At 41.9% G+C, this 24,011-nt stretch overlaps 3 protein-coding genes across 4 annotated transcripts in view; all 3 read left to right on the top strand.

Annotated features, from left to right (window-relative positions):
* Positions 1 to 4,791, top strand: part of LOC311500941 (neuronal pentraxin-2-like) — a gene marked incomplete at both ends in the record, with an annotated part of 9,240 nt that extends 4,449 nt beyond the window's left edge. Inside the window, 3 exons of the mRNA XM_084562578.1 lie at positions 1,128 to 1,378; positions 2,960 to 3,139; positions 4,582 to 4,791. Of these exons, the coding sequence (XP_084418704.1) occupies positions 1,128 to 1,378; positions 2,960 to 3,139; positions 4,582 to 4,791 (641 nt within the window). The remainder of the gene's footprint in view (positions 1 to 1,127; positions 1,379 to 2,959; positions 3,140 to 4,581) is intronic.
* Positions 4,792 to 9,188: 4,397 nt separating this feature from the next.
* On the top strand, positions 9,189 to 15,834 carry LOC311501413 (lactose-binding lectin l-2-like). Its single transcript, XM_084563216.1, has 6 exons — positions 9,189 to 9,429; positions 11,148 to 11,237; positions 11,583 to 11,747; positions 13,860 to 14,011; positions 14,454 to 14,578; positions 15,566 to 15,834. Exons 1-6 carry the CDS (start codon positions 9,366 to 9,368, stop codon positions 15,717 to 15,719), a joined length of 750 nt encoding a protein of 249 aa, XP_084419342.1. The 5' UTR covers positions 9,189 to 9,365; the 3' UTR covers positions 15,720 to 15,834.
* Positions 15,835 to 16,842: 1,008 nt separating this feature from the next.
* Positions 16,843 to 19,764, top strand: LOC311501412 (cytochrome c oxidase subunit 6B1-like). 2 transcript variants are annotated; one of them, XM_084563215.1, is made up of 4 exons: positions 16,843 to 16,934; positions 17,498 to 17,623; positions 19,166 to 19,266; positions 19,547 to 19,764. In XM_084563215.1, the coding sequence occupies exons 2-4, from the start codon at positions 17,518 to 17,520 to the stop codon at positions 19,598 to 19,600; spliced, it is 261 nt and encodes an 86-aa protein (XP_084419341.1). In that variant the 5' UTR covers positions 16,843 to 16,934; positions 17,498 to 17,517; the 3' UTR covers positions 19,601 to 19,764. The 2 variants fall into 2 exon arrangements, with proteins under 2 accessions (XP_084419341.1, XP_084419340.1); XM_084563214.1 differs by lacking the exon at positions 16,843 to 16,934 and having other exon boundaries at positions 17,231 to 17,623.
* Positions 19,765 to 24,011: the final 4,247 nt, after the last annotated feature.

Raw genomic sequence — 24,011 nt, 5'->3', positions numbered from 1 at the left:
AAATATCCCAGGAGATCACATTTACATTGCATTGCTTTGGTTTTTTTTCTGATTAAACCTGTTTTGTTTTATCTTTGTTTTACCTGTGGGCTGCACTTAAATGGCCTAGCTTTTACTTTTGTCTAGAGATTATTCACAGTGGAAAATCTGTTTCAGGGATCTGGGTTTGAACCTCCCAGCTCTCTGGGGCCCTTTCTGTGGTTCGGCTTCCCTCCACAGTCCAAAAACATGCTCGTTAGGTTAATTGACCTTTGGCTAAGCCCCGCCCCCCTTAGTTACAGTTGCTACGTCCGACATTCTCTTCTTGGCTGTGGTTTTCTGGTTATCTATAAGGCTCTGGTATCAATATCAAGGAGCAACACTGTTCATGCAAAGCTGGGTACGTCTCTATTCACTTCTATAATCGTTATTACGAAGCAAACGGACTAACGTTACGCACGTATAACGTTGTATTTCTTCAGCGTGTGCTAGCGTATCAACAACTATGCAACTTAAGCTGTAACGGTGATGTTTTGGTTAGCTCCGCAGGGTTTTGCGCGCACATCATTGGGCTTATCCATACCCTGGATGCTGTATATATACCGACAGTATAGCCTGCCGAGACCGAAAATATGAGACGCCTGCGTTAAAGTCAATGGAGCGCTGTGGAAAAAGTGTCGGACCCCTGTGGGAGCTCTCTTGGCTGTGATTGGTCAATCTACATTCTAGGGCGGGGCTTAGCCAAAGGTCAATTGGTGATTCTAAATTGGCCGTGCATGTGAGTGTGAATGGTTGTTTGTCGTTCTGTGTTCGCCCTGTTCAAGGTGTACCCCACCTCTCGCCCCAGTGTTAGCTGGGTCTGGTTCCAGCCCACCCTCTAAGCATAGGTGGTAATAGATAATAGATGGATGGATAATGGGAAGTAGAACACACTAATCATGAGAATTAAATAATCAGAATGTTGTATTAGTGACACATTAACTTCAGACATGTGGTAACATTATTAGCTAGTAATCAAAACAAACTAATTCCTACTAAAACAGAAAATAGTCCAACGAGAGGATTTACGGTGTCTGTAACAGACTAGAATAGTATCGGTTGTTTAAATGTGACCAACATAGACCTGAACTCACTCTCTGTGTCAACAGGACCCCACAAGAAGCTAAAGAGTCCCAACGCTTTCCTGCTCGACTTCCCCATGAGGACCAACTACATGTACGCCAGGATGAAGAGGTCGGTGGTCAATGAGATCTTCGCCATGACCGTCTGTCTGCGGCTGAAGGCGGGGGAAGGCCCCGGCCTGGGCACTCCCTTCTCCTACGCCGTGCCCGGCCAAGCCAATGAGCTGGTGCTCATCGAGTGGGGCACCAACCCCATGGAGCTGCTAATCAATGACAAGGTAAAACTATTGTTGCGTTTGTTGAATGTAAAAACTTTATGTGGAAGTTTAAGTTTTTTTTTGTTTTTTTTTTACTTTTAAGATATTCAACTGTATAATTGACCGAAAAACAAGAGACCATGCAAGGCAATAATCCAACAAGTAATCAGCAAAACAACAAGCTTTCACAAAAAAACACCGTCAGTATCAACAAACTGAGTCCCAAATGAACTAAATCAGCAGTTTTGCCATGTTTTAGCTAGAGCTTAGTAGAACAGAATTGCATTTCCAAACCCACAAGTCTCTCCTCTTTTCTGACACTTGCAAAAGCATGACCAGAATATACTTTATCACAACTAAGTGTAACGTGCCTTGGTAACTTGTCTTCCTGGGGAGCTACATGCGTGCAAAGCAGCAACATGGAGAAAATGTTAAATTCTTATGGATTCTATAATGTGCACAATAGTAGAATTTAATGATGTACAGGCTAAATGAAAGAGCCAAAGGTTGGATTTTGTGCACATTGCTTCCTGTAGTGGTAATTGGTAGTATTTGGTAGCTATGATTCTCTTTCAACAGGTAAAAACCCAATGTGGAACACACTTTGGGTACTTCAGTTATCCAGATGACCAAATAGAAAGTCTGTAATTTTTACTAAAACCTTTGTATAATATTTGTGCTTTGTGGTATTTCTGTAAACTCATGAGTGAATGAGTTCATTGGCATTTCCTTTCATGATATCATTGCTATCTGGGTGTTTTCTACCATCTGTTCTAAAAGAACAGACCTGATAGTTTTGGAGCTATACCTGATTTATTTTGGTTTTGTCTTTTTAGATTTGGAATAGTCACACAATACAGTAAAATGTTCTACTTTCTCAGCATACTCTTAACTGCAACTTACTTATTTATGCTAAATTAACATTAAACTTTATTATTCTTAAATGTTATATTAACTAGTGACCCAGAGTGGTTTACTTCTAGTTTTTGTGTGTACTTTTTGTTCGGTATGCACAGTAGAAACTCCCAAACCAGCATTATCTTTTGGTTGTTCCTCCCTGAGAAGGATTGTGTAACTCTCAGTTTGAATGACACTAACGAGACATTTGTTGACGCACAAGTTATTTAATTATCGTATTAGTTTCCTAATCTGTCATTCTCTGCAAGACTGACATTTTCTTTTCCTCTGAACAAGTGACAGATGTTTGTTTTTCCCCTCCCCTGCCCCAGAACTGCGTGCACTGAGCTCAACAAACAAAACAACAAAGCAATTAATCTGATTATTGTAATTGTCTGGCCTAATTGTCTGTAGGAGTAGCACACAGTAATGCCACTGTGAGGGATAAACTGTCATGTTTGCCGACTGCAAGTCACACCACTTGGCAGTCATCAAACTGACCGATGAGTCTTAAATAAATTTTCTTGAGTTTGTGGGAATTAATTAACTCGGCCTGTGTCAGTGAGCGAGTGGAGGAGGAGGCTGGACTGGGTCGTTCCCATCACCTTCTCTTGGACTGAGTCTCTAACCTGATTCATAAAAGACTTTTGGCAAATCACAGTTTAACCTACATACCTGTCTCTCTCCCTTCACATGTGTGTTCAGGCCGTGACATTGCCCATAACCATGACGGATGGGAAGTGGCATCATGTGTGCGTGACATGGGCAACACGTGACGGCGTCTGGGAGGCCTACCAGGATGGAGTGAAGAAAGGCTCAGGGCAGAACCTGTCGCCCTGGCATCCCATCAAACCAGGGGGGGTCTTCATCTTGGGCCAGGAGCAGGTAGGACATACGGAACAACTGTGAATCAAACTCAAATGTACTAGAGTAATTTGGCAGTTACTTCAGTAACTACATTTACATGGACAATATTGCCTCAAACTGACTGCAGTCATTGTGATGCATGTGCAGAAATATACACTTTACTTTCTCACAACAAAATGTAACATGCCTTACATGCACAACATCAATATGGAGGACAGTTTTTATGGATTCTATAATGTGCACAATAGTAGAATTTGATGATGTACAGGCTAAATACAATTGCCCAAAGATTAAATTGTGTGCACAGTGTCTCCTGTAGTGGGAATCAGTAGAATTTCTTTCGCCTTTTAGCCTTTTCAAGAGGTAAAAACTCAATTTGAAACACTTTGGGAGCTTTGCGCCAAATGGAGAGTCTGCTTGTTTCTATCCTTTGTAGATTATGTGTGCTTTGTGGTATCTCCATAAACTCTTGGTCCAGTTTTATTTAAGGGGTTGCTGAATGAGGTCAGTTGCAACTGTGTGCATGATCTAATGTGTACATTTGTGTAAAGCTGTGAGAGGCAACAGCCGGATTTTTGCAACATCACTGCAGTAACTACATTTACATCTACAATATTGCCTCAAACTGACTGAAATCATTCATGTGACAAATAAAAGTATATATTTCTGCACAACAAAGTGTAACATGCCTTGCAACAGCAATAAGGAGGACAGTTTTTATGGATTCTATAATGTGCACAATGAATTTGACGATCTACAGGCTAAAAAGAATTGCCCAAAGTTTAAATTGTGTGCACAGTGTCTCACTTTGAGTACTTCGTGTTATCTAAATGGCCAAATGGAGAGTCTGCTTGGTTCTGTCCTTTGTAGAATATTTGTGCTTTGTCATTCATGTGTAGAAATATATACTTTTATTTGTCACAGCAAAGTGTAACATGCCTTGCGTGCACTACGGCAATATGAAAGACATTTTTATGAATTCTATAATGTGCACAATGGTAGTATTTGATGATGATGTCCAGTTCTAGTCAAGGGGTTGCTGAATGAGTCCAGTTGCATCTGTGTGCATGGTATCATTGCTATCAGGGGGTTTTCTACTATCTAATATGTACATTTGTGTGAAGCTGTGAGATTTCTGCAAATACCTGATCAGATATGTGTGTTTACATGCCCCAAGATATGTTATTATTATTTTTATATACTGACAAAAGTACCAGTGTTGCTGTCCACATGGATTCCAGCTTGGTTCATCTATTCAATCACTTGTTGTTTTTCTACCTCCTGGAAATTTATTCCAGTAACCAGAGAGAAACTAGCAGAGGCTACATGGCTATTAGGAGCTAATATTTTCCTATTGAATGGATCATCTAAGGTTTACACCACCCCTCTACGTATGATTGAAAAGTTGATCATATCCTAATCCTCACTTTTTTTCCATCTCTTTTGTTCTCTCTCTCCAGGACACGATGGGAGGCCGCTTCGACGTCACTCAGTCCTTCATGGGAGAGTTGTCAGACCTCCAGTTCTGGTCCAGAGTCCTGACTCCCAACGAGATCTACACCCAGGCGACCTGTGGAGGCCACCTCGTCGGCGACGTCATGTCCTGGTCGGAGGAACTGGTGGAGCTTCATGGAGGACTCGACGAGCTGCCCTTTGACCCCTGCCACTAAGGATGCACGCCGAACCCCCCCACACCCAAAGCTGTAGGACCGACTTTACCAAGTAACTCATTATACGAATGTGTCAAAAAAGGCCGGAGAGTGGGAAAATATATATTTGGTCACGGATCGAGGATGGGACAGTAATTCATTTCATCTCTTGCGCTGGTGTTTCATCATATAGGTCTGAAAACTTCATTACACAAGCTCAGCCATGAGCAGCCGGCAGAGCAAGGAGTTATTTTTCCTTTTTCTATTTATTTCTTTTTGCCATTCCTTTCCGATCTTCTCTGCCTTCTCCGCCTACACCCTCGCATCCTCGCCCTAACGCTCCCAGCAGGACTCCCAGCTGAAGGCTCCAGAGAGCGCGGGGCGTTGGATTTACCGGCTGCGTGGTCATGACCGCGGCCGCTCGGAGGGATCCAGAACACATAATAGGATTTCCTTCCTTTAAAACAGGTCCAAAGGTTGCTGGTTGCCATTAACCTGCCTGGCCTGGCTTGTTTTTTGGTTTGGTATGTGAGCGGCATATATGTTAGAGGCTGAAAGGCGCAGCAGAACTTACAAATCAAGCCATAGCCAAGTTCTGACGAGCTCGTTTTGACGTGGAGATGGAGGAAGATGATTTTCCAGGACTTTTTTTTTTTTTTTCTAACAGTACAGGTCAGATGTAATGATGTTGGTTTTTGAGATCTTGGCAGACTGTTTTTATATTAGTATTTCATATTGAAAAAAATCCACAAAGGGCTTTTTTTTGTAGAAAGAAAACAATAATAATAATAACATGCTTTTGTGGCATGAAGCAAATAAATGTAAAAATGTCTGAATTCTCTCTTATTGGCAGCGGATTGGCTGCTGTTACATGAGATGTCAGACGCGACACATTGCGTGCCGCATCGATACGGGTTGACCTGCACCTCTAACACGTCACCGTGGTAATGCTGATGTCTCCTCCTTGGCAACAGGGTGGCTTACGGCGGGATTTACTTGTGGACGGCTGATTTGATCCTGCCTATTTCCGACCGGCTCAAACCACATGGCAGACACACACACACAAAAACACACACACACTCCTGCACACGCTCAGAGACAACTGTCTGTAGCTGCACTTTCACGTCTTTTGTAACAAAAGAGGCTTTTGTACACGTAAAATATATCGGAGGGTAAATAAAATGATTTATTGGGGTATTTCTGACGTTGTAAATAAGTACATATAGCACTTTCTCAACCTTCACTTGACACTTTGTTTGTAAAGGTTTGTTTATCCCCTCCTCTGAGTCAAACTATCCTGAGCCGAACTCTGATTACTGATAGGGGTGTACGTTGTTGCCATGGCGATTAATCTCTCCGCATCAGGATCGCGACAATATCGGCCGTGAATACCGTGCGACATGTTCCTTTATTTTTTTTTCTCGATTGTAATAATGCCAAGACGAGCAGCACTATGAAACCACGCTCGCGTTTTCTTCTCTTGATAGTGGGCCAAATGCACGTCACAACCACAGTGTGTAGACTGTAGTCTGAATGTCAACGTGTAAAATAAAAAATTAAAATATAAATTACCTTCGTGCACCATTAACATTAAGACTTGCTTACCGTCGCCTTTAGTTTATATAATCATGTATTTTTTTTGTTAATTTTTGTGTCTTTGGCTGTAAATATTCAACCAGTGTGTCCAATCCACAGTCCCCTACACCCCCTCCTCGTGTTTAAGCCAAAACTATAACCTGAAACGTAAAACTTGAAAGAGGCAGGAAAAATGCACTATAAATGCTGTCAAATAAATGTAAATATGTCAGGATTTTGAATAAAACTATTTAAGAAATTTTGTGAACTCTCTCCAGACCCTGGTTTGTTTCAACATTCTGCTTCAGTGCAGAAAACAGTGGATGTGAAAGGTCTCCACGCTGAGCCGGTTACCTGGATTTCATTATGCTTCAGCTGATACAGAGACAGTTGGAAGTTGGTTCTACCTTCCAGGTTCGATGTGATGTGATATGTGAAACCCTTTCTGTCTGATGTGGTGCAAACAGGTATTCAACATTCATGTTCCCTCCTAGATTCGTATACAAATACTCAACTTAAATCCTGATCTGGAGCAGGAAAGACACTCATAACATAATTAGACAAATACGTCAACATGTTTTAAGTGGACAAAAAAAATAAAATACAGATTAGGTTAAAAGTTGCTTCATCAAGGAAGGTGTATCCCCGTACAGCCTCTACTACTGTATAAGTGGTCTATTTCCCTTAGCAAAAAGTAGTATACTTGAAGTTCATTTTATTAAGTATGCTTGAGTATAAGTATAGTAAGTATACTACAGACCATGTACTTGTAGTGTACTAGAAAGTATACTAATTTAATACTCCTTCCGGCTAAATTGGAACGTTTTAAATATATAAAAGTATACTTTAAGTATACTTTTATAAACTAAAATGTGGACTAGAAGTATATACCTAGTACACTGGTAGTATATAGATGAGTGTACTTGTGGTATACTTTAAGTATACTTTATAAACTAAAACGTGGACTAGAAGTATATACCTAGTACACTAGTAGTATATAGATGAGTGTACTTGTGGTATACTTTAAGTATACTTTATAAACTAAAACGTGGACTAGAAGTATATACCTAGTACACTAGTAGTATATAGATGAGTGTACTTGTGGTATACTTTAAGTATACTTTATAAACTAAAACGTGGACAAGAAGTATATACCTAGTACACTAGTAGTATATAGATGTACTTTTGTAAACTTAAAATGACCTTATAAAGTATACTTAAAGTATACTTTTATGAACTTAAAAATGTTCCAATTTAGTCCAAAGAAGTATTAAATTGGTATACTTTCTAGTACACTACAAGTACATGGTCTGTAGTATACTTGCTATACTTATACTCAAGCATACTTAATAAAATGAACTTCAAGTAAACTACTTTTTGCTAAGGGTTGTGATGCTCTGCTTCCTCGTCTCTTCTTTCTACACGATCAGAATCATCATCATCTATTTGCCTTCTTTCTCTTTGACAACTAGTTTCTCATCCATGTGCTTTCAATTAAGTGTCTTTACCTAGGTGGCAATCTTCCTCCTTCCCTTCTCCAGCATCTGCATCAGGATGCCAAAGGGCGGGGCAGCTCCATGACACCGTCACTCTTCAGTCTTAACTTCCCAAATGTTTTGCATGCTCATCCAGCCTATCCCAGCTGTCATTGGGGCGAGAGGAGGGGTCCACCCTGGACAGGTCTCCAGTCTATCACAGGGTGAACACAGAGAGACAGACAACCATTCACACTCACACCTACGGCCAATTTAGAATCACCAATGAACCTAACCAGCATGTCTTTGGATGGTGGGAGGAAGCTGGAGAACCTGGAGAGAACCCACGCAGACACAGGGAGAACATGCAAACTACACACAGAAAGGAACCAGTCGGACATGATAGATAGATAGATAGATAGATAGATAGATAGATAGATAGGTTTTATTTGTCACATGCACAGTTATACATAGTACAATGCACAGTGAAATGTATTGTTGTACCTGCAGCCAGTAGTAAAAAAAATTAACTTCAGCAAACAGTAGTTTGCACACAAGGTAATTAATGAACACCGATAGAGAAATAAAATAAAATAAAAATAAAAATATAGACTGTAAGACTCAAGTGTAAACTTAGAGGGGGGGTAGTTGTATATGTACATAAATTTACAGTATTTAGCAACCCAGAACCTTCTTGCATGTGCTAATTAGAGGCATTAGTGCCTGTAATTAGACAATTAGAAAACACAAATACATCAACATACATCAAAAAAAATACACATTAAGATGTTTTATTTATTTAATTAAGCTTAGAAAAAAGTTCATCAAGGAAGGTGTATCCCCGTACAGCCTCTACTGTTCATGGACCACTTGTGATACTCTACCTCCTCATCTCTTCTTCCCACACTATGAAAATCATTTTATTCATCTCTCTTTTTTTTTCTTATAACCGTCTCTCTGGCTTCCAAAATGTTTTGCATGCTCATGATCCCTCAATAAATGTTCTCTCTGCACCCCATCTCTCCCCTTAACGGAATCAAAACAAATGCAAATAAAATCTCAAAGATCATTGTACAAATATACAAAACAAAGCTGGATCAACTTTGAAATCGTGTGACAGCTTGGGAAGACGTGGGCCCAGCTTCTAAAAGTTTGGGTTTTAATCAGGAACACCTGTAGATGGTGCAGAGAAGATCAGCAGGATCAGCTTGGATGAGTGCTGAAAAACAAGAAAACCCCAAACAAGTCCTGTCCCCTTTGTTTTAGCTGATCTGGATGTGTGAGAGTCTTTACAGTAGAATGAAAGCTAACTCTTCTTCTAACGGATTTGTTTAGTTATCAAGCCAGGTCCTGCTTTGCATACAGCTACAGAGGAGCCCGTATTTTAATATTCATATGAGATTCAGGATCAAACATTAACCAGAGGAGCACTGTGCTGCTCCTTTGTGTCTGTCGTCGGGGAACAAAGGATGTCCAGCGACTTAGAGACGCATCAATGAAGCTAAACCTGAAGCTTGTGCTGGTTTTCTGGTGCTGGACGAAGCCATGGGAGTGAAAAATGGGTCGGTTCTGCTGGAGGAGGAGAAGCTGGACGCGTCTGCAGACACGAGTAAATATTCTTAAATGTTTCTAATTTTAAACTTCCAATTTTACCACAGCTTATGAAAAGCTTTTCACCTCGAACCAAGTTCAAGGGCTCTAAGTGGACTTATGCTGTCAATCAGTCACTGGTATCGAGTCGAGTGGGTTTAAGGTTGAACTCATTGTTGTGTTCGCAGATGATTTAGTTAATGAGCTCATTCTGTTTTGACTTTTAAGGTTATTTTGCAAACAGTATTAATAACTGTGATACATTAAATATTCTCCGGTGTTTTCTGGCCATGCAGATAGTTCCACATCTCAGGTTTTAAGATTTGTTCCCTGCAGCTAAAGTGAAAAAGATCAAAAACAAAACCTCAACATTTCTTTGCAGAAACAATCCTCCAGTTACTTAAAATAATCCACAGACCTCGCTGCAGGGAGGCGGTGGAAGTCTTAGCCGCAGAGTTCTCAAAAATAAGAATTAAACTATCGGCATGGCTGGATTCTGTTAGAGGTAAGTGGTGAAATATATTCTAAAGCAGTCCTGTACGACTATCGCGACGAGCTTCTCAATGGGGTTGTCTACACACTGATCAGCCATAAAATTATGACCACTAACGGGTGATTATCTGGTTGTCTGATGGCTCCTGTCAGAGGGTGGACGTATCAGGCAGTAAAAGAATATTTTGAGTTGATGTTAAAAGCAGGAAAAATGTTCTAAGGAAGGATATGAGCAAATTTGACAAGGACCAAACTGTGACGGTTAGACAACTGGGTCAGAACATCTCGAGAACTACACCTCTGGTCTACAGTGGTCCAAGAGATAGATAGTGTAAAAAATAATACAGTATTATCATCAATGACCACAGTCCAGTTGGTTCCTCACAGGGAGGCGTTGCAGCCTGTCACTGAACCAGCTTCTCTGTCTGACTATGGTGTCCTGTAGAGGGTGGTGGACATTGTTCATGATGGACCTGAGTTTGTCCACTGATGTCAGGGACTCCAGCTCTGTCTCTACCACAGAGTCCTCCTTCTGGATCAGCTTGTCCAGCCGTGAGGTGTCCTTCTTCTTAGTGCTGCCTCCCCAGGACACCACAGCGTAGAAGAGGACACTGGCAACGATAGTCTGGTAGAACATGTCCAGCAGCTCCCTGCAGATATTAAACCACCTTAGCCTCCTGAGGAAATAGAGACTGCTCTGACCTTTTTCATATACTGATTCTATGTTAGCCCACCAGTCCAGCTTGTGATCCAGATGTAGACCCAGGTACTTAAAGGTCTGAACCACCTCTACACACTCCCTGTTGATGGTTACAGGCTGCAGATGAGGCCTGGACCTCCAGAAATCCACTACCATCTCCTTGGTTTTAGCTGGACTGATCAGAAGGTGGTACTCTCTGCACCATGAGATGAAGTTGTTCACCTGAATTCAATCTGATCCAGCGTCTGTGGAACTTTCTGCAGAAAACAAGTCCGATCCATGGAGGGCCTCCACCTCTCGTATCTGCAGCTTACGTCTTCAGAGCTCTAGTGCAGCCCATGCCTCAACGGGTCAGGGCTATTTTGGTGGCAAAAGGGGTGGACCTGCACAATATTAGGTCATATTGTTATGGCTGATCGGTGTACTTAATATAATCCAGTCTAACGCATCAACACCGTATGGAAGATCAGCCTCAGCTTCACAAAAACAGGGATTTCATCTGACTCGGTTTTAAGCCTGGATCTTGTTTCTGTGTCGTTCCCCAGTCTGGTTCAGTCAGTACCGACAGCTGGCTCATTACTTCTCTCTGCTCTGCTTCGTGCTCACCATCATCGCCCTGCTCCTGACGCTCTGTTGTGAGTACTCCAGCTTCATTTGCATCCTCGACACCGACCTGCTGCACGGTGATAAAAAAGACGTCCTAAGGCACATTTCATTACCAGTTAACTTAATTGTTCTGTAGAAACAAAAAACAAACAATAAATAACAGACGATGAGCAGCTGGACAGTACATGTCTGATAGGAACTTGTTCGGTTGCTTCGTTTGTCAGTTTTAGTCTTTTTGTTGGATTTCTTGATGGAGAGGATTAACTCTCCTCTTGATTCCTCCCTTTAACCACGTTCTTTACTACTCCTGTATCCATGGAAACCAGCGATGAGGACACTGTGGTGTCTCTGTGTGTGTTTGTTGTTTGCTGCAGTGGTCCAGCTCACCTTGGTGTCTCAGACCCAGTCGGCTCTGCAGGAAACCAAGCTGAGAGACCTGACGGGGAGACTGGAGAAGCTCAACCAGTCCTACCTGCTGCTGTTCTCCCAGTATCCCGCTCTGAACCAGTACTGTCCCGTCAGCAACTCCACCTCTGGAGGTGAGTTTACGGGTGCACCAAAAGTTCAGGTTCAGAAAATTAGAGCGAAGGAGCATGTCAGCTAAACTTCCACAGCTCTTAGGATCTAGTTAGAGTTAGGGTCGGATGATTCTGATTGGTCTAAAAGATGTTAAATCTGCAGGATTGTGAGTTCATGAAGAAGAAACGAATAAACATTTCCCCTCAAATTAGTATTTTAATTTATTATTTCTAATTTTAGGGCCAGGGAGAAACTGGTCTGGGTTGAAAGAAGGAAGGAAGAGTTTTTGGGTCTAATTATCGAAATGTATAAATGAGGCCAAGTCAGTATGTGTGTTAGACAGATGGGACGTCTATTTTTGACAGACGGACATTATTGATCCCAGACACAGCATCCAAGGCAGCTCAGTAAAAATAAAATGGTGTCGTGCTACGTGCTAGAAAAAAACATAAACCGAGCAGAAATAGGTTTTTATTGGAGTTAGGGGTCAGATGATTCTGATCTAATTGATGCCACAAGTTAAGTCTGTAGAGTTTTTTCAGATTTTTGTAATCGTTGCTATTTTTTGTATTGTCCTAAATAATACCTGATCAGGTGTCTCCAGGGAGAAATAGGTCTGAATCATAAAGTGAAGAAAAAGCGAATGTTTTCATATTAGTCTGGAGCATAGACTGTATAAAGATTGGACCGAAGAACATCTCCTCTAAAGTGAAGTCAAAGCAAGTAGAGCTCCCCCTGGTGGCTGGCTGCAGTATAGGTCATAAGCTCCACCTTCTCCATGTTAGTGGGCGGGACTTGGGCCCAACTAAGGCACTAAAACACATGCCAAATAATTATTTGTTCAAGGATGGTTTCTGTCATTTTAGGTAGTTAATATAATGTTGATGAAGTTTCGTTTTAGTTAGTTATTTTATGCTATAGAAACAGGATGTGACATAATGGCGACCACCTGTTGCCAGTTGTTGTTTTCTTTTTTCTTTTAGATAAGTGCAGTGTATAATCCAACATTTCCTTGTAACTGCTGGAGATGGAGCAGAGAGTAGGATTAATTAAACGAAAACGCGAGTGAGTCTGGAGGAAGTGTGGGTGGGGCATCGATATCACGGCTCCTCGTGGCTCCTAGTGATGTGTCATGTGCAAAAGAGCCGGCTCTAAGAGTCGATGCTTGGTAGTGAATCAGAAGAGCCGATTCCCCACTTTTTCAATTCTAAATAAAGAGCCGTTTGGGTGCCGAAAGAACTGACTCTTCTTTGTGAGCTGTGGCAAAAGAGTCGGTTCTCAGAAAATAGCTATCACTAGTGGCTCCACTCTCAGACCGTACTGATCAGACTCTGGCTCCAAACTCACAAGATGGTGGCGCCCGAAAATGGCGTCAGTTTGGCCAATGCAAGGAAGGAAGTGGCGACAGGTTGTCCACATTTATCCAGTCTATGGTCTGGAAGCAGCCGTCCGTCTCCAGTTAGACACAAAGAACTAGTTCTGTTAAAGCCGTTTCTAAATCAGCTCTGATTTGCATTGAGATCTAAAGCACACACAGGCCACAAACGGCTCCAGCACGACCAGTTGGTTTCAGATAAGAGGGCCGCCATCTGCGTTTGTATCTGTAACGCTCCCAACGGCAAAACACCCAGTCACCACTTTACCAGCTGAAACCTATGAAGTCCAATGCAAGAAAACAGTCCTGCAAAAACTCCCTCCTTGAATATGGCATCAACTGTTCAGAAATTTTGATCAACAATTTACAGCAGTAGACAGTTTAATGTCGGTGCACGTAACAGATAAAAAGAAGTAAACGTTAAATAAATGCAAAATATCAAATACAATAAAAATCACATACGTTTGCATATTAAGTTTTAACTGCATGTAAATAAACTGGACGCCAGTGCACGGTTATGTCTGAATTCCTAAATTAAACAGTTTTCATTCAACCACAGACTAAAATTCACTTCTTCAAAATGCAGATTATTAGAAAACGATATTGTTTTTAATTAAAATACTCATGAACGAATGATCTCTGCGTGCAATGATGGCTACACTGCAAATGAATATACCTCAGCGTGTCATTCTCTGTTCTGCAGATTTAAACAAACTCTAAGGCTGCTTGAACCAGATCTGTGTCCCTTTCCCCTCAGAGCGAAAGTGCAGACCATGCCTGGACGGCTGGACGCTTCAGGGAGACAAGTGTTTCCTCTTCAGCCAGGACAGAGCCGACTGGATCAGCAGCCAGTACCACTGCATGTCACTGGGGGGCGCTCTGGCCACAGTCAGGACAGAGGACGAGCAGGTGAACCCGCACATGCACACTGACCTGTGCACCTGTTCACCTCCTGTCACTTCAGATGTATTTATTCTTTTCATGATATCAGGAATAGCATCGCCGGTTTCAAGCCGACCCTTCTTAGCATTTCTGTGTCTTAAATTAAACTTCATTGATGATATATTCTGCATCTCTCCGGCCGTAAACACCTCAGACCAGATATATTAGCCGTCAGGACACACATTTAGACGTGCACTAGCACACACACATGCAGAGGCAGAGAGTTAAGAATAGGTTTAAGAGCTGTACGAGACATGGAGACTTGTGCAGGAGCGGCCACCGCTTGAGGTCATCTGAGGTTTCACCGTTTTACTGTACACGGTTTAGATGCTTGACATGTCACACTACCACTACTGCTGCTGGAGAAGAGAATAAACCCTTTCCTGACAAATTGGCGACATTTTCTCAGGAGTTTCTGTGGAGAACGGCGCAAACTCTGAGCCACGGAGACTCATACTGGTTGGGCCTGAGAGGAGGCAGCCCTGGCGAGGGCTGGAAATGGAGCAATGGCTCGGCGGTGGAGAAAGGACCACAGTGAGTCTGAGGAGGAGGAGGAGGAGGAGGAGGAGGAGGAGGAGGGGGAGGGTTGCATTACAAGCCAGCAGTCACTGACCTCTATTTGATCACAAGTCACTTGGATCACTTGTTGGGACACAGCTATGGAAAGATATGAGGATATATTAAAATGAATGAGCCCCTCCATTAAAAAAAACAACAACATTCATTTGAGAATAAGAAAATAAAACCACAAAGGTTCAGCCTCACATATTATTTTTTTTTTAATATGAAAATACATTTGGAAAAACAATTTGGGAATTTACAAATGAAAAATAAATGAAAACACAATGCAATAAGGAGATGGGTGTAAGAAAATAACACAAACATTAAAAAGACTTACTGGATTTTATTTTTTTTAATTCAGTCTGTTGGTTCTAAATCTACTTTATTTTGTTTCTAAACCTTTTACAGAACCTAAGATTTGAGTTTATTTATTTCTAGAAAGTCATCATCAGTGTGAATATAAAGTATAAAACATAAGCTCGCTTTAAAGTCACTGATTTAAATTATAATCTTTTCTTACTGATAAATCTGCAAAATTCAACTTTGTACTTTATATAATTTTATCATATCCAGGTTGATTCTGACTCAAATTCAACTCTAATTAGAGCTTTGCTTTTCTTTGATAACAACAACATGGAGGTGATGAAATGAATGAATGGACGTTTGAGAAAGAAAACTTTATTTTATACCCATTAAAAAACAATTAAAAGCATTAGGGTGAAGTTTAAAAGCATCCAAGATGTTTTTATTTATATAAACTGGCTTTAATCTTTAATTTAACATAATGTATTGACTTAATCAGAGCTGGATACTCTGTGGTTTTTGTCCTAATGGGAGGACATTAGGAGAAATAGGGATGCGACCAGTTTTAATCGTATGTGACACATCTTCATATGGAGGAGTAGCGGTTGCCGCGGTAACGGGTGAAAGTGAGTGGCTTCTCCCTGTCGCCTCTTGCAGGTTTTGGCAGCGCGAGCCGGATAAAGAGGCCGACGGCAGAGAGCTGTGCGGTCGACTCACCCCGGGGGACGGTTACAAGAGCAACTGGTTCATCTCCAGATGTTCATCTTATCTGAGGAGCATCTGTGAGAGGAGGCCAGCGAGTCTGCAGTGACAGCATCAGTGGATCGTTTTATTAAAGCTGGTGTTTTCTTCGCCTTTCTCAAACTCCACTGAGTATTATTTACAGCTAAATGACTCCCTTAAAACATCCAATTTATTACACTGCTTAAACTATTTTAATAATATTATCACAGATGAAGATGGATTATACAAAAATGTATGTTCTCTTAACATTAGCACTAAATCTCCTCTTCCTAAAGGTTCTGGTTTCAGTATCTGTTGATTTCACTGTTTTTTCATTAGATTTGTTTGTTTGATGCATGAAAATATCAAATGTTCCAGTCTGTTTATTCTGGTACAATATTTCCTTGAGGTCAAACACTTTTAATAAATAAATACATTTGAAAAATAATGAATACATTTATTTGCATTGTTATGGTGTCCAATTTTAATGCCATTAACGTCCCTTACAAGAAGGGACAAAGTCGCCTCCATCTGCTGAGGAGACTGAGGCCCTTGGGGTTTGCAGGACACTACTCAGGACATTTGTTATGACACTGCGGTTGCATCTGCAACCTTTTAACGCTGTGGTCTGCAAGTGTGGTGGAGTCACAGAGAGGGACAGAAAAAAAAAAAGACTGGGAGAACTGATAAAGAGGGCCAGTCCTCTGGACTCAGTGGAGCAGGTGGAGGAGAGGAGGATGTTGGCCGAAGTGTCAAACATCAAGAACAAGAACTCATCCCAGAGACTGCTGCACCCACAGAGCAAGAACTTTTTGGTTAGCTACTTAAACCTGATGCAATGTAATGTAAATATTTTTTATACCTTTAACATATTTACTGTTATAGTTTCTCTTGTCTTACTTTATTCTATTTCTTGTGTTTTGCACCGTTGTTCCCTGAGGCTGTAACTCCCTAATTTCCCCATGGAGATAAATAAAGTCCTGTCTTATCTTATCTTAAGCAGGATAAACATCACAACTATTTAGTTTTTCCTCATTGATATCATACTACTGTATTTATATATATATATTTTTATTATTTGGAGTAATTTAATTCTACATTTAATTCAGTCATTTTCAACATTTCTATCTCAGTCTGTTCTGTTTTCAGGCTGCAGTTGCACCTCCTCAGTCCGTCCACCAGGTGTCAGTGTTGTCCTTTTCAAAACATTAGCCGGAGCGCCATGTTTGTTACCCGGCATGCTTTGCGAGTGACGCTCAACCAGAGGACGCCAAGTGATTAAATTGGATTTAAACTGTGAAAGGTAACGGGCTTGTTTATTATTCTTTAGCAGGTAGTTTGTCGTTTTAAAAAAATATATTATTATTATTAACCTACGTTTGTCATTTATTAAGTTTGTGTTAGACGGGTCAAATAAATTTACAAGTGTCATCTTGTTTATTAGCAAACATCCGGTGGCAGCTGAGCAGGATTAACATATTTATCTCTACAGATTAACGTAAATTCATAATTGAAACGGTTGTTTTCAACATCCATTCATTTTATTTTTCCTCAAGCGAAGATAAACAGTTATTAAATAAACACAGAGTTTTAATATAATGTTAGCAAAACCTGCTTCATAACAAGTTAGAACGTTTGTATCTTTTTAGACCGAACTCCATTTTGAAAAAGCGATATTTTTACTATTTCTTTTGTTATAACTAAACATATACCTCTTATCCCAAAACTTATTGTCCAACACTATTCAGTATAGTCATTTAGTAAATTCGGCACAGAACATTTGTTTGTATACGTCTCCTATCTTTGTACACAGACGTACTATCTTTTAAATGTCCATATAAATCACATGCTGTTGATCCTGTGCAGACCTGCAGACAAGCTGAGGGATGTCTGACCGGGTGGAGGAGAAGCTCAAGAACTACAGGACGGCCCCGTTTGACGCCCGCTTCCCCAACACCAACCAGACCCGCAACTGTTACCAGAACTATCTGGGTAAACATGACGCCCGGCTGCACATTATTCAGCCCTGACCGCTGTGGTTTTCTTGTGTTTGATCATTTTCTCTTAAACCGAATCAAATAAAACCAAAGCAGGTAAAGATGCAGGTTGCACTGCGTCACTTTACTTTATCCTCAAAGGTACCATATCGCTTGGCTTCTGTTAAGACATGATGTTATTGATCCTCAAGGGGGAATTTAAGGCATGACAGTGCAAGAATACAAAACGACATGATGAATAGGCAAAATTTCTGATATACAAACAGATAATGTCCAGAGGATGTGGGGAGTAAATGAACTGTGCAGCAGTGCTAAGACAAGCTGGTGTTAAAGAGTCTGACAGCTCGAGGGACCAGTGAAAGGTTTATCTAATGTCCCAACAGTCTCGTCCTCCTAATACAGACCTAACGCACCTGCTCCACTGTTTCCTGTTGCCCAGGATGGAGCAAACCACATTGTAGAAGGCTCAAACCAAATCAACTTTATTTAATGCATTCAAGCGATCACACTAATGGCAGTGGGGCAGCTGTACGTACAGGGGAATCGAACTAGTGACCTCTCTGCTCTTCTAACCAACAACTATGTGAGATACTGGACATAATTCAAGGCGTTCAGCGTTCTCATTCATTCGCTTGCTTGTGCCATTGTTGTTGTGTGCTCTGAGGATGTGCAGGACTTTATTTTTATTTTCTCAGAGATGAGCAGTGATCTGGTTCTTTATTCAATTTCCAGGATGTTTTTTTTCTCCTCTGCAAAATATATTCGTAATTTAAAAAAAGTTTATTTTGAGGCATTCATTTAAAAACAAAAAGACAATTAAAGATCAACAACAACGATTTTAATCTTCGCAGCTCTTCGTTAAATGCTTATTTTTCAGCTACATTTCTATATATTATATATATCGTCGTCTTATTAGACATGAAGATAAACCTCCAGATAAACAGCTGGTGGCGCCAACTCTCCTCTCAGGTGGTATTTATACCGTCGAAGAATTCAAGGTGAGATTAAAAAAGCTCCAGTTATAGAAACAGAGAGGAAGACATGACATCTCCTGTTAGAGGCATGCAGCTGTTTTCATGCAGCTGAGTAACTCTCATAGCTTTATGTCAGACGGTCACGGTCGGCTCATATAAGTGCGATGAGGTCCAGAAGGTCAGATGATTAACTCTTTTCATTGATCTGTTTTACAAAGCTAAAGTTACTGTATTTTCATAAATGTTTAATGCATGCTCGTGGAGTTGAATTAGTCGACAGCGAACTGTCTCTGATTGGTTGGAGGACTGTCCAGTTATTTTCTTCTCCGTATCGGCTGAAACCAGACTGACGACAGCAGAGAGTGGCTATGCTAAGCTAGCAGATTTTCAGAGTAAAAGTAGTCGTAGATCTCGTTGCGATAAAACAGTTTATGAGTAGAAAGAAGAAAGAAAGAAAGAAACTGTAATTTTTTATGACATTTAATATACCGTTATCTGAACTTTAATCTGAGGCTGCTTCAGTTTAATAATCTCTCTCACTGCTGGCTGTGTCTTCTCCACAGACTACCACAGATGTAACAAAGCTCTGTCGGCCAAAGGTCAGGACACGGCTCCCTGCGACTGGTACCGGAGGGTCTACAAGAGCCTCTGTCCCATGGGATGGGTACGTCACAATAAACATGTCTCTGTCTCAAGAGCCAAAGGTGTCCCAATCAGTATCGGAGCCGATCAGGGCATTTTGAATTGTTTTGCATCTGCCATAAACAAAAATAATTTTATAATTCATTATTAAAAGATCGGGAATCAGGACATCCCACTAAATAACCTTTCATTACTTCATCACCTTTAACCATCTCTTAGCTGAACGTTTAGAAGTTACTGTACATCATGCATTAACTTCATTTGTTAAGTTTGTTCTTCTGTTTCTCGTCTCTCTGCTTCAGGTTCAGAGATGGGACGACCAGTTGGACGCTGGAACTTTCGCTGGGAAGATCTGAACACGCATTCCTTTCCATTTATGTGAAACATTCCAATGTACACCGATCAGGCGTAACATTATGACCAGTGAGAGGAGAAGTGAATAACATTTAAACCATCTTGTGACAGTTCAATGTTCTGCTGAGAAACTTCTGGACCTGGCATTCATTGGTGTGGATGTTACTTAGACATGTAGCATCCACCTAGACCAGACCAGACACCCCCACCCCACCTAGACCAGACCAGGCACCCCCACCCCCATAGCAATGACACTCCTTGATGGCAGCAGCCATCCCCAGCAGGATGCAGCCTGACACAGACACACACACAAAAACACTTTAGGAACAACTAAAAAAAAAAACATGAAGAACAGCACAAGGTGTTGACCTGGCCTCCAAATTCACTAGATCCCAAACTGATCAAGTATCTGTGGGATGATCCACAGAGGCCCCTCCCCTCAAAGGCCCCCCCACTAACAACAGGACACCCTCAGAAGGCCCATGTCCATTCTCTGATGAGTCACCACAAGGGAGACCTGCACAATATTAGGAAGGTGGTCATAATGTTATGCCTGATCGGTGTATTTCTGTACAGAAGCAACTAAATAAATTATATATTTTAGTGTGAACCCATGCTGACTGACTTTAATTTCCTACTCTTGAACACTGTCCTTGAACGTGACATGAAAGAGTTTCGTCTGCTGACTTTAAAATTTGCAGGATTCTTTAGAAGCTTTTATTTTGAAAAGTGACGGAGTCTCTGGATCTCTGTGTGTGTATATATTTATACATATATCTGTACATTAAATATTAATGTTCTCTTTAACCAGTGAGGTCTTTTACACACTGGCAGCCAGCCGAGATCTAAAACACAATCATGGCGGAGACTCACCGCAAAGGAAGTCATTCATAATAATTATTTATTTTATTTATTTAATTTGTCCCGTTTGCGCCAAAACAAAAGAGGAGGAGAAATATATTTATCTATAAGCATTTTAAATTTAAAGATGGAGGCAAGTCAGTTTTATTTGCACCGATTAGCCATAAGATTATGACCACTGACAGGTGAAGTGATTAACACTAATTATCTGGTTATCATGTCAGATAGTAATTAACATCTTGTCCTCCTACCTGATGTCTTAGAGGCAGGAAGAATCACATGTGGAGGGATTTGTGATGGAGAGACGACTCTCCAGCTGCGGACCAGTCGGAGTGTCCATGCTGACCTCTGACCTCTGACCTCTGACCTCTGAGCTGAAGGCTCTTACAATGAACACAGGAGCATCAGAGCTGGACCGTGTTGGTCTGCTCTGATGAATCACGTTTTCTTTTCCACCACGTAGACGGACAGGTGACGCATGAGACCAGGATGCATCATGGGAAAAAGACAAGCCAGTGGGATGCTTTGATGAATGTTCTGCTGGAAGGGTCCGTGTCACTTTGACTCGTAGCTCCTACCTAAGTACTGCTGCAGATCATTTCTACCATTTCAGTGAAACAGTTCTCCCTCGTGGCCTCTTTCAGCAGGATGACGCTCCCTGCCACAGAGTGAAAATATTTCAGGAATAGTTTGAGAAACAACGAGTTCAAGGTGTTGACTTGGCCTCCAAATCCCCCAGATCTCAATCCAGTCAAGCATCTGTAGGACGTGCAGGACGAACAAGTCTGATCCATGAAGGCCCTGAGCTCTCCACTCGCAGAACTTTAAAGGATCTGCTGAGTCAAGGTCTGATTTGGATGAGGTAAATAGTTAAAAAGAAGCTTAATGTGTAAGCTCTAGTTAAACGAATTTACCGCAACTACGTGAAAATATTAGTCCTGATAATTAAATGTGTAACAAATGGCTGAAAAATAAAATAAGAGCTGCCAAAGGCTCAAAGGGGATTTTATGTAAGAGACAAAACAGGTGGAAGTGGAAGAGGAAGAGGAGAATTTAAAGTCTCAAATAGTATCCTGACTGCAAATGCCTTGTCCCCCTTTTTGTTTCTACGCCCCGGGAACAGATTTTATGGTAAAACACGGTTGTTGTAGGTCAGCCTATCAGCCGTGTTTGTCCATGTGCGACTACATGTCTCTTTGCACGTACACATTTAAGCCTCAGATTGATGCAACACGTTGACTCCCGTCCTCAGGGATTGGTGCTAAAGGACCTGTGGGAAATAAAGGCAATCACACGTCCCACACGTTGGCTTGTCTTTTTCCCATGATGCATCCTGGTGTCATGCGTCACCTGTCCGTCTACGTGGTGGAAAAGAAAACGTGATTCATCAGAGCAGACCAACACTTTAAGCTCAGAGGTCAGAGGTCAGAGGTCAGCATGGACACTCTGATTGGTCCTCAGCTGGAGAGTCGTCTCTCCATCACAAATCCCTCCACATGTGATTCTTCTTGCCTCTAAGACAGGACCTTCCTTTAAGTCACTAGATCTTTATCAGGTGAAGTTGTTTAATTTTATTTATTATCGGGGAAATGGAATTAAACATCCTCCATGATCTGATAGTTTGGAAGCTTTTAGTCTCTGGACGTAGAAGTTTATAAAGCAGAAGAGTTTGAGCTGACTCACCCAGGAGCAGCACAGATATGTTGAGTCCTTCACAAAGCTATACAAACCTCTGTGACGTACAGTCAGCTGACTTTTATTATTTTTGTTTCTCTGTCACGAGCAAATCACGAGCCTGGGGCTGCTTGCATCAGCTTGATACCCGGATACGTGTTGCCTGGTGTTGACTGTCAGCAGATGGAGGGCAAAGTTTGTGAAATAATGATTTCTGCAGCCGGAGCATCCTCTGAGCCGCATCCCGTGGCCTGTTGCCCCAGTAACGGGCCTCGTTGCATCAGCATCCGCAGCATCAGCAGCATCAGTCACACACACACACACACACACACACACACACACACACACACACGCGGCAGCGGCAGCGGCGGTGGCTGTCAAGGTCGCCGGCGAGAGGCATCATGGGTAGGCGAGGAGGAGACCCTCTCACAGCCAAACCCCTCTTCTGCGCATGCGCTCATTCTATATTTCGTCAAGTGAGCTGACCAAGTAACCGAATAAAGCCTGTAACCATAATAGGACATAGACTCCGCCTCGCGTCGCTTTGCTTCGCTTGTGCGGGATGCGGCGATGATGCAAAAGAGTCATGCGCTTGTGCACGTAAAAGCAGAGGGGCGGGGTTAACTGCACGACATCCCTGCATCCCTGTCCTCCCATTGGCTGATGGAGAAACGGAATACAAATAAATAAATAAATCAACTGGAGGCAGTGCGTGCGGTTACGTGCGGTTCTCCTCGCAGCTCCTGCATGAGACGGATTTAATGAGGAGGAGGAGGGAGGAGGCGCCGCTGCAGCTCGACTCCCTGGAATCTTTGTCACGACAGGTGAGTGTCACCTCATCTCTGCTCCGATTCTTCTTTGGGTTATTTCCGCTCAAACTGCAGCAGGGAAGGAATCCAGAGCTGGCTCCGGTCTGACCGGGATAAGGCCTCAGGAGTAAAAACAGGTTAACGTTTAACATTTTATACTTTTTATCGCTGTATTGATGGTTACTGAGTGTTTATGTGATGGGTGAGGCGGGGCAGAGCGGTCGTGTCCTCCCTGGGAGAACCGAGGAGGGGGGGGGTTCAGTACCACGGACAGCGCCTAATGGAGTTTGTTCCTTTTCTTGCAGCCGTCAGCGCCGGCGGGCGGGTCCTGTGAAGCTTTATAACCACCACCTGAAGATCCCGGCTGCTCCCTGCACCCTGCAGTCCTACAGAAAGTCAAATTTAACCCAGTGACCACCCAGAATTTAAGAAGATGGAAGGACAGGCGAGTGATTCTCTGACTCTTTACTGTTTCTTGCTGTGACCCACATTCAGACTCTGCAGGAGATGGTGGTTAATTCTTTTACGGAAACAGCTGAATTATTATTGGTGCAGCTTTGTCTTTACAGCTCAATAAGTGTGTTTCTATGAAGCAGAGCTGTGTGGGAGGTATGAGCCTGTGTGTGTGTGTGTGTGTGTGTGTGTGAGTCATCTGTGTGTGCGCTGCATATGTGTGTGGAGTGTGTATAAGAGCAAAGCATGCACTGGTGTTTCTGTAGTAGTGTAGCAGACTCACGAATGTCTTGTATGTTTATAATAATCTAATACGTCTAGAGAACGTTATACGTTTATAAAGATGATTAAAAACAATTAAAATCTCAACTTAAACTCAGTTAAACTAGTAGCTGAGGTGCAGTAGACATAGTAACTGGTTTGTTTTCTCGTACAGATAATAACACGTCTGCGTAAATGTGGCCCAGTGACAGGTTATTGTGGAGTCATGGTCACGAAAGGAGACAGAGACATGTTGTGGTTTACCTGCATTATCAGCAGTAAGGTTTGTGCCTGATTTAATTCATTTAGGATGACGGTTAAAGATTCAAAATGCTCGTCAGTTTCTGCTCTGACA

This window comes from Chelon labrosus (assembly GCF_963514085.1).
Source record: "Chelon labrosus genome assembly, chromosome: 16".
Taxonomy (NCBI): Eukaryota; Metazoa; Chordata; class Actinopteri; order Mugiliformes; family Mugilidae; genus Chelon; species Chelon labrosus.
The sequence above is the reverse complement of the archived record's forward strand: the minus strand, read 5'-3'. Positions and strand labels throughout refer to the sequence as shown.

What these genes read in the sequence shown, in the direction of transcription:
- LOC311501413 (XM_084563216.1), top strand. Translation starts at nt 9,366, where the DNA reads ATGGGAGTGAAAAATGGGTCGGTTCTGCTGGAGGAGGAGAAGCTGGAC. An exon ending in GGACGCGTCTGCAGACACGA is followed by an intron (nt 9,430 to 11,147) that starts GTAAATATTCTT and finishes GTCGTTCCCCAG; the next exon opens with TCTGGTTCAGTCAGTACCGA. An exon ending in CAGCAACTCCACCTCTGGAG is followed by an intron (nt 11,748 to 13,859) that starts GTGAGTTTACGG and finishes CTTTCCCCTCAG; the next exon opens with AGCGAAAGTGCAGACCATGC.
- LOC311501412 (XM_084563215.1), top strand. Translation starts at nt 17,518, where the DNA reads ATGTCTGACCGGGTGGAGGAGAAGCTCAAGAACTACAGGACGGCCCCG. An exon ending in CTGTTACCAGAACTATCTGG is followed by an intron (nt 17,624 to 19,165) that starts GTAAACATGACG and finishes TCTTCTCCACAG; the next exon opens with ACTACCACAGATGTAACAAA. An exon ending in GCCTCTGTCCCATGGGATGG is followed by an intron (nt 19,267 to 19,546) that starts GTACGTCACAAT and finishes TCTCTGCTTCAG; the next exon opens with GTTCAGAGATGGGACGACCA.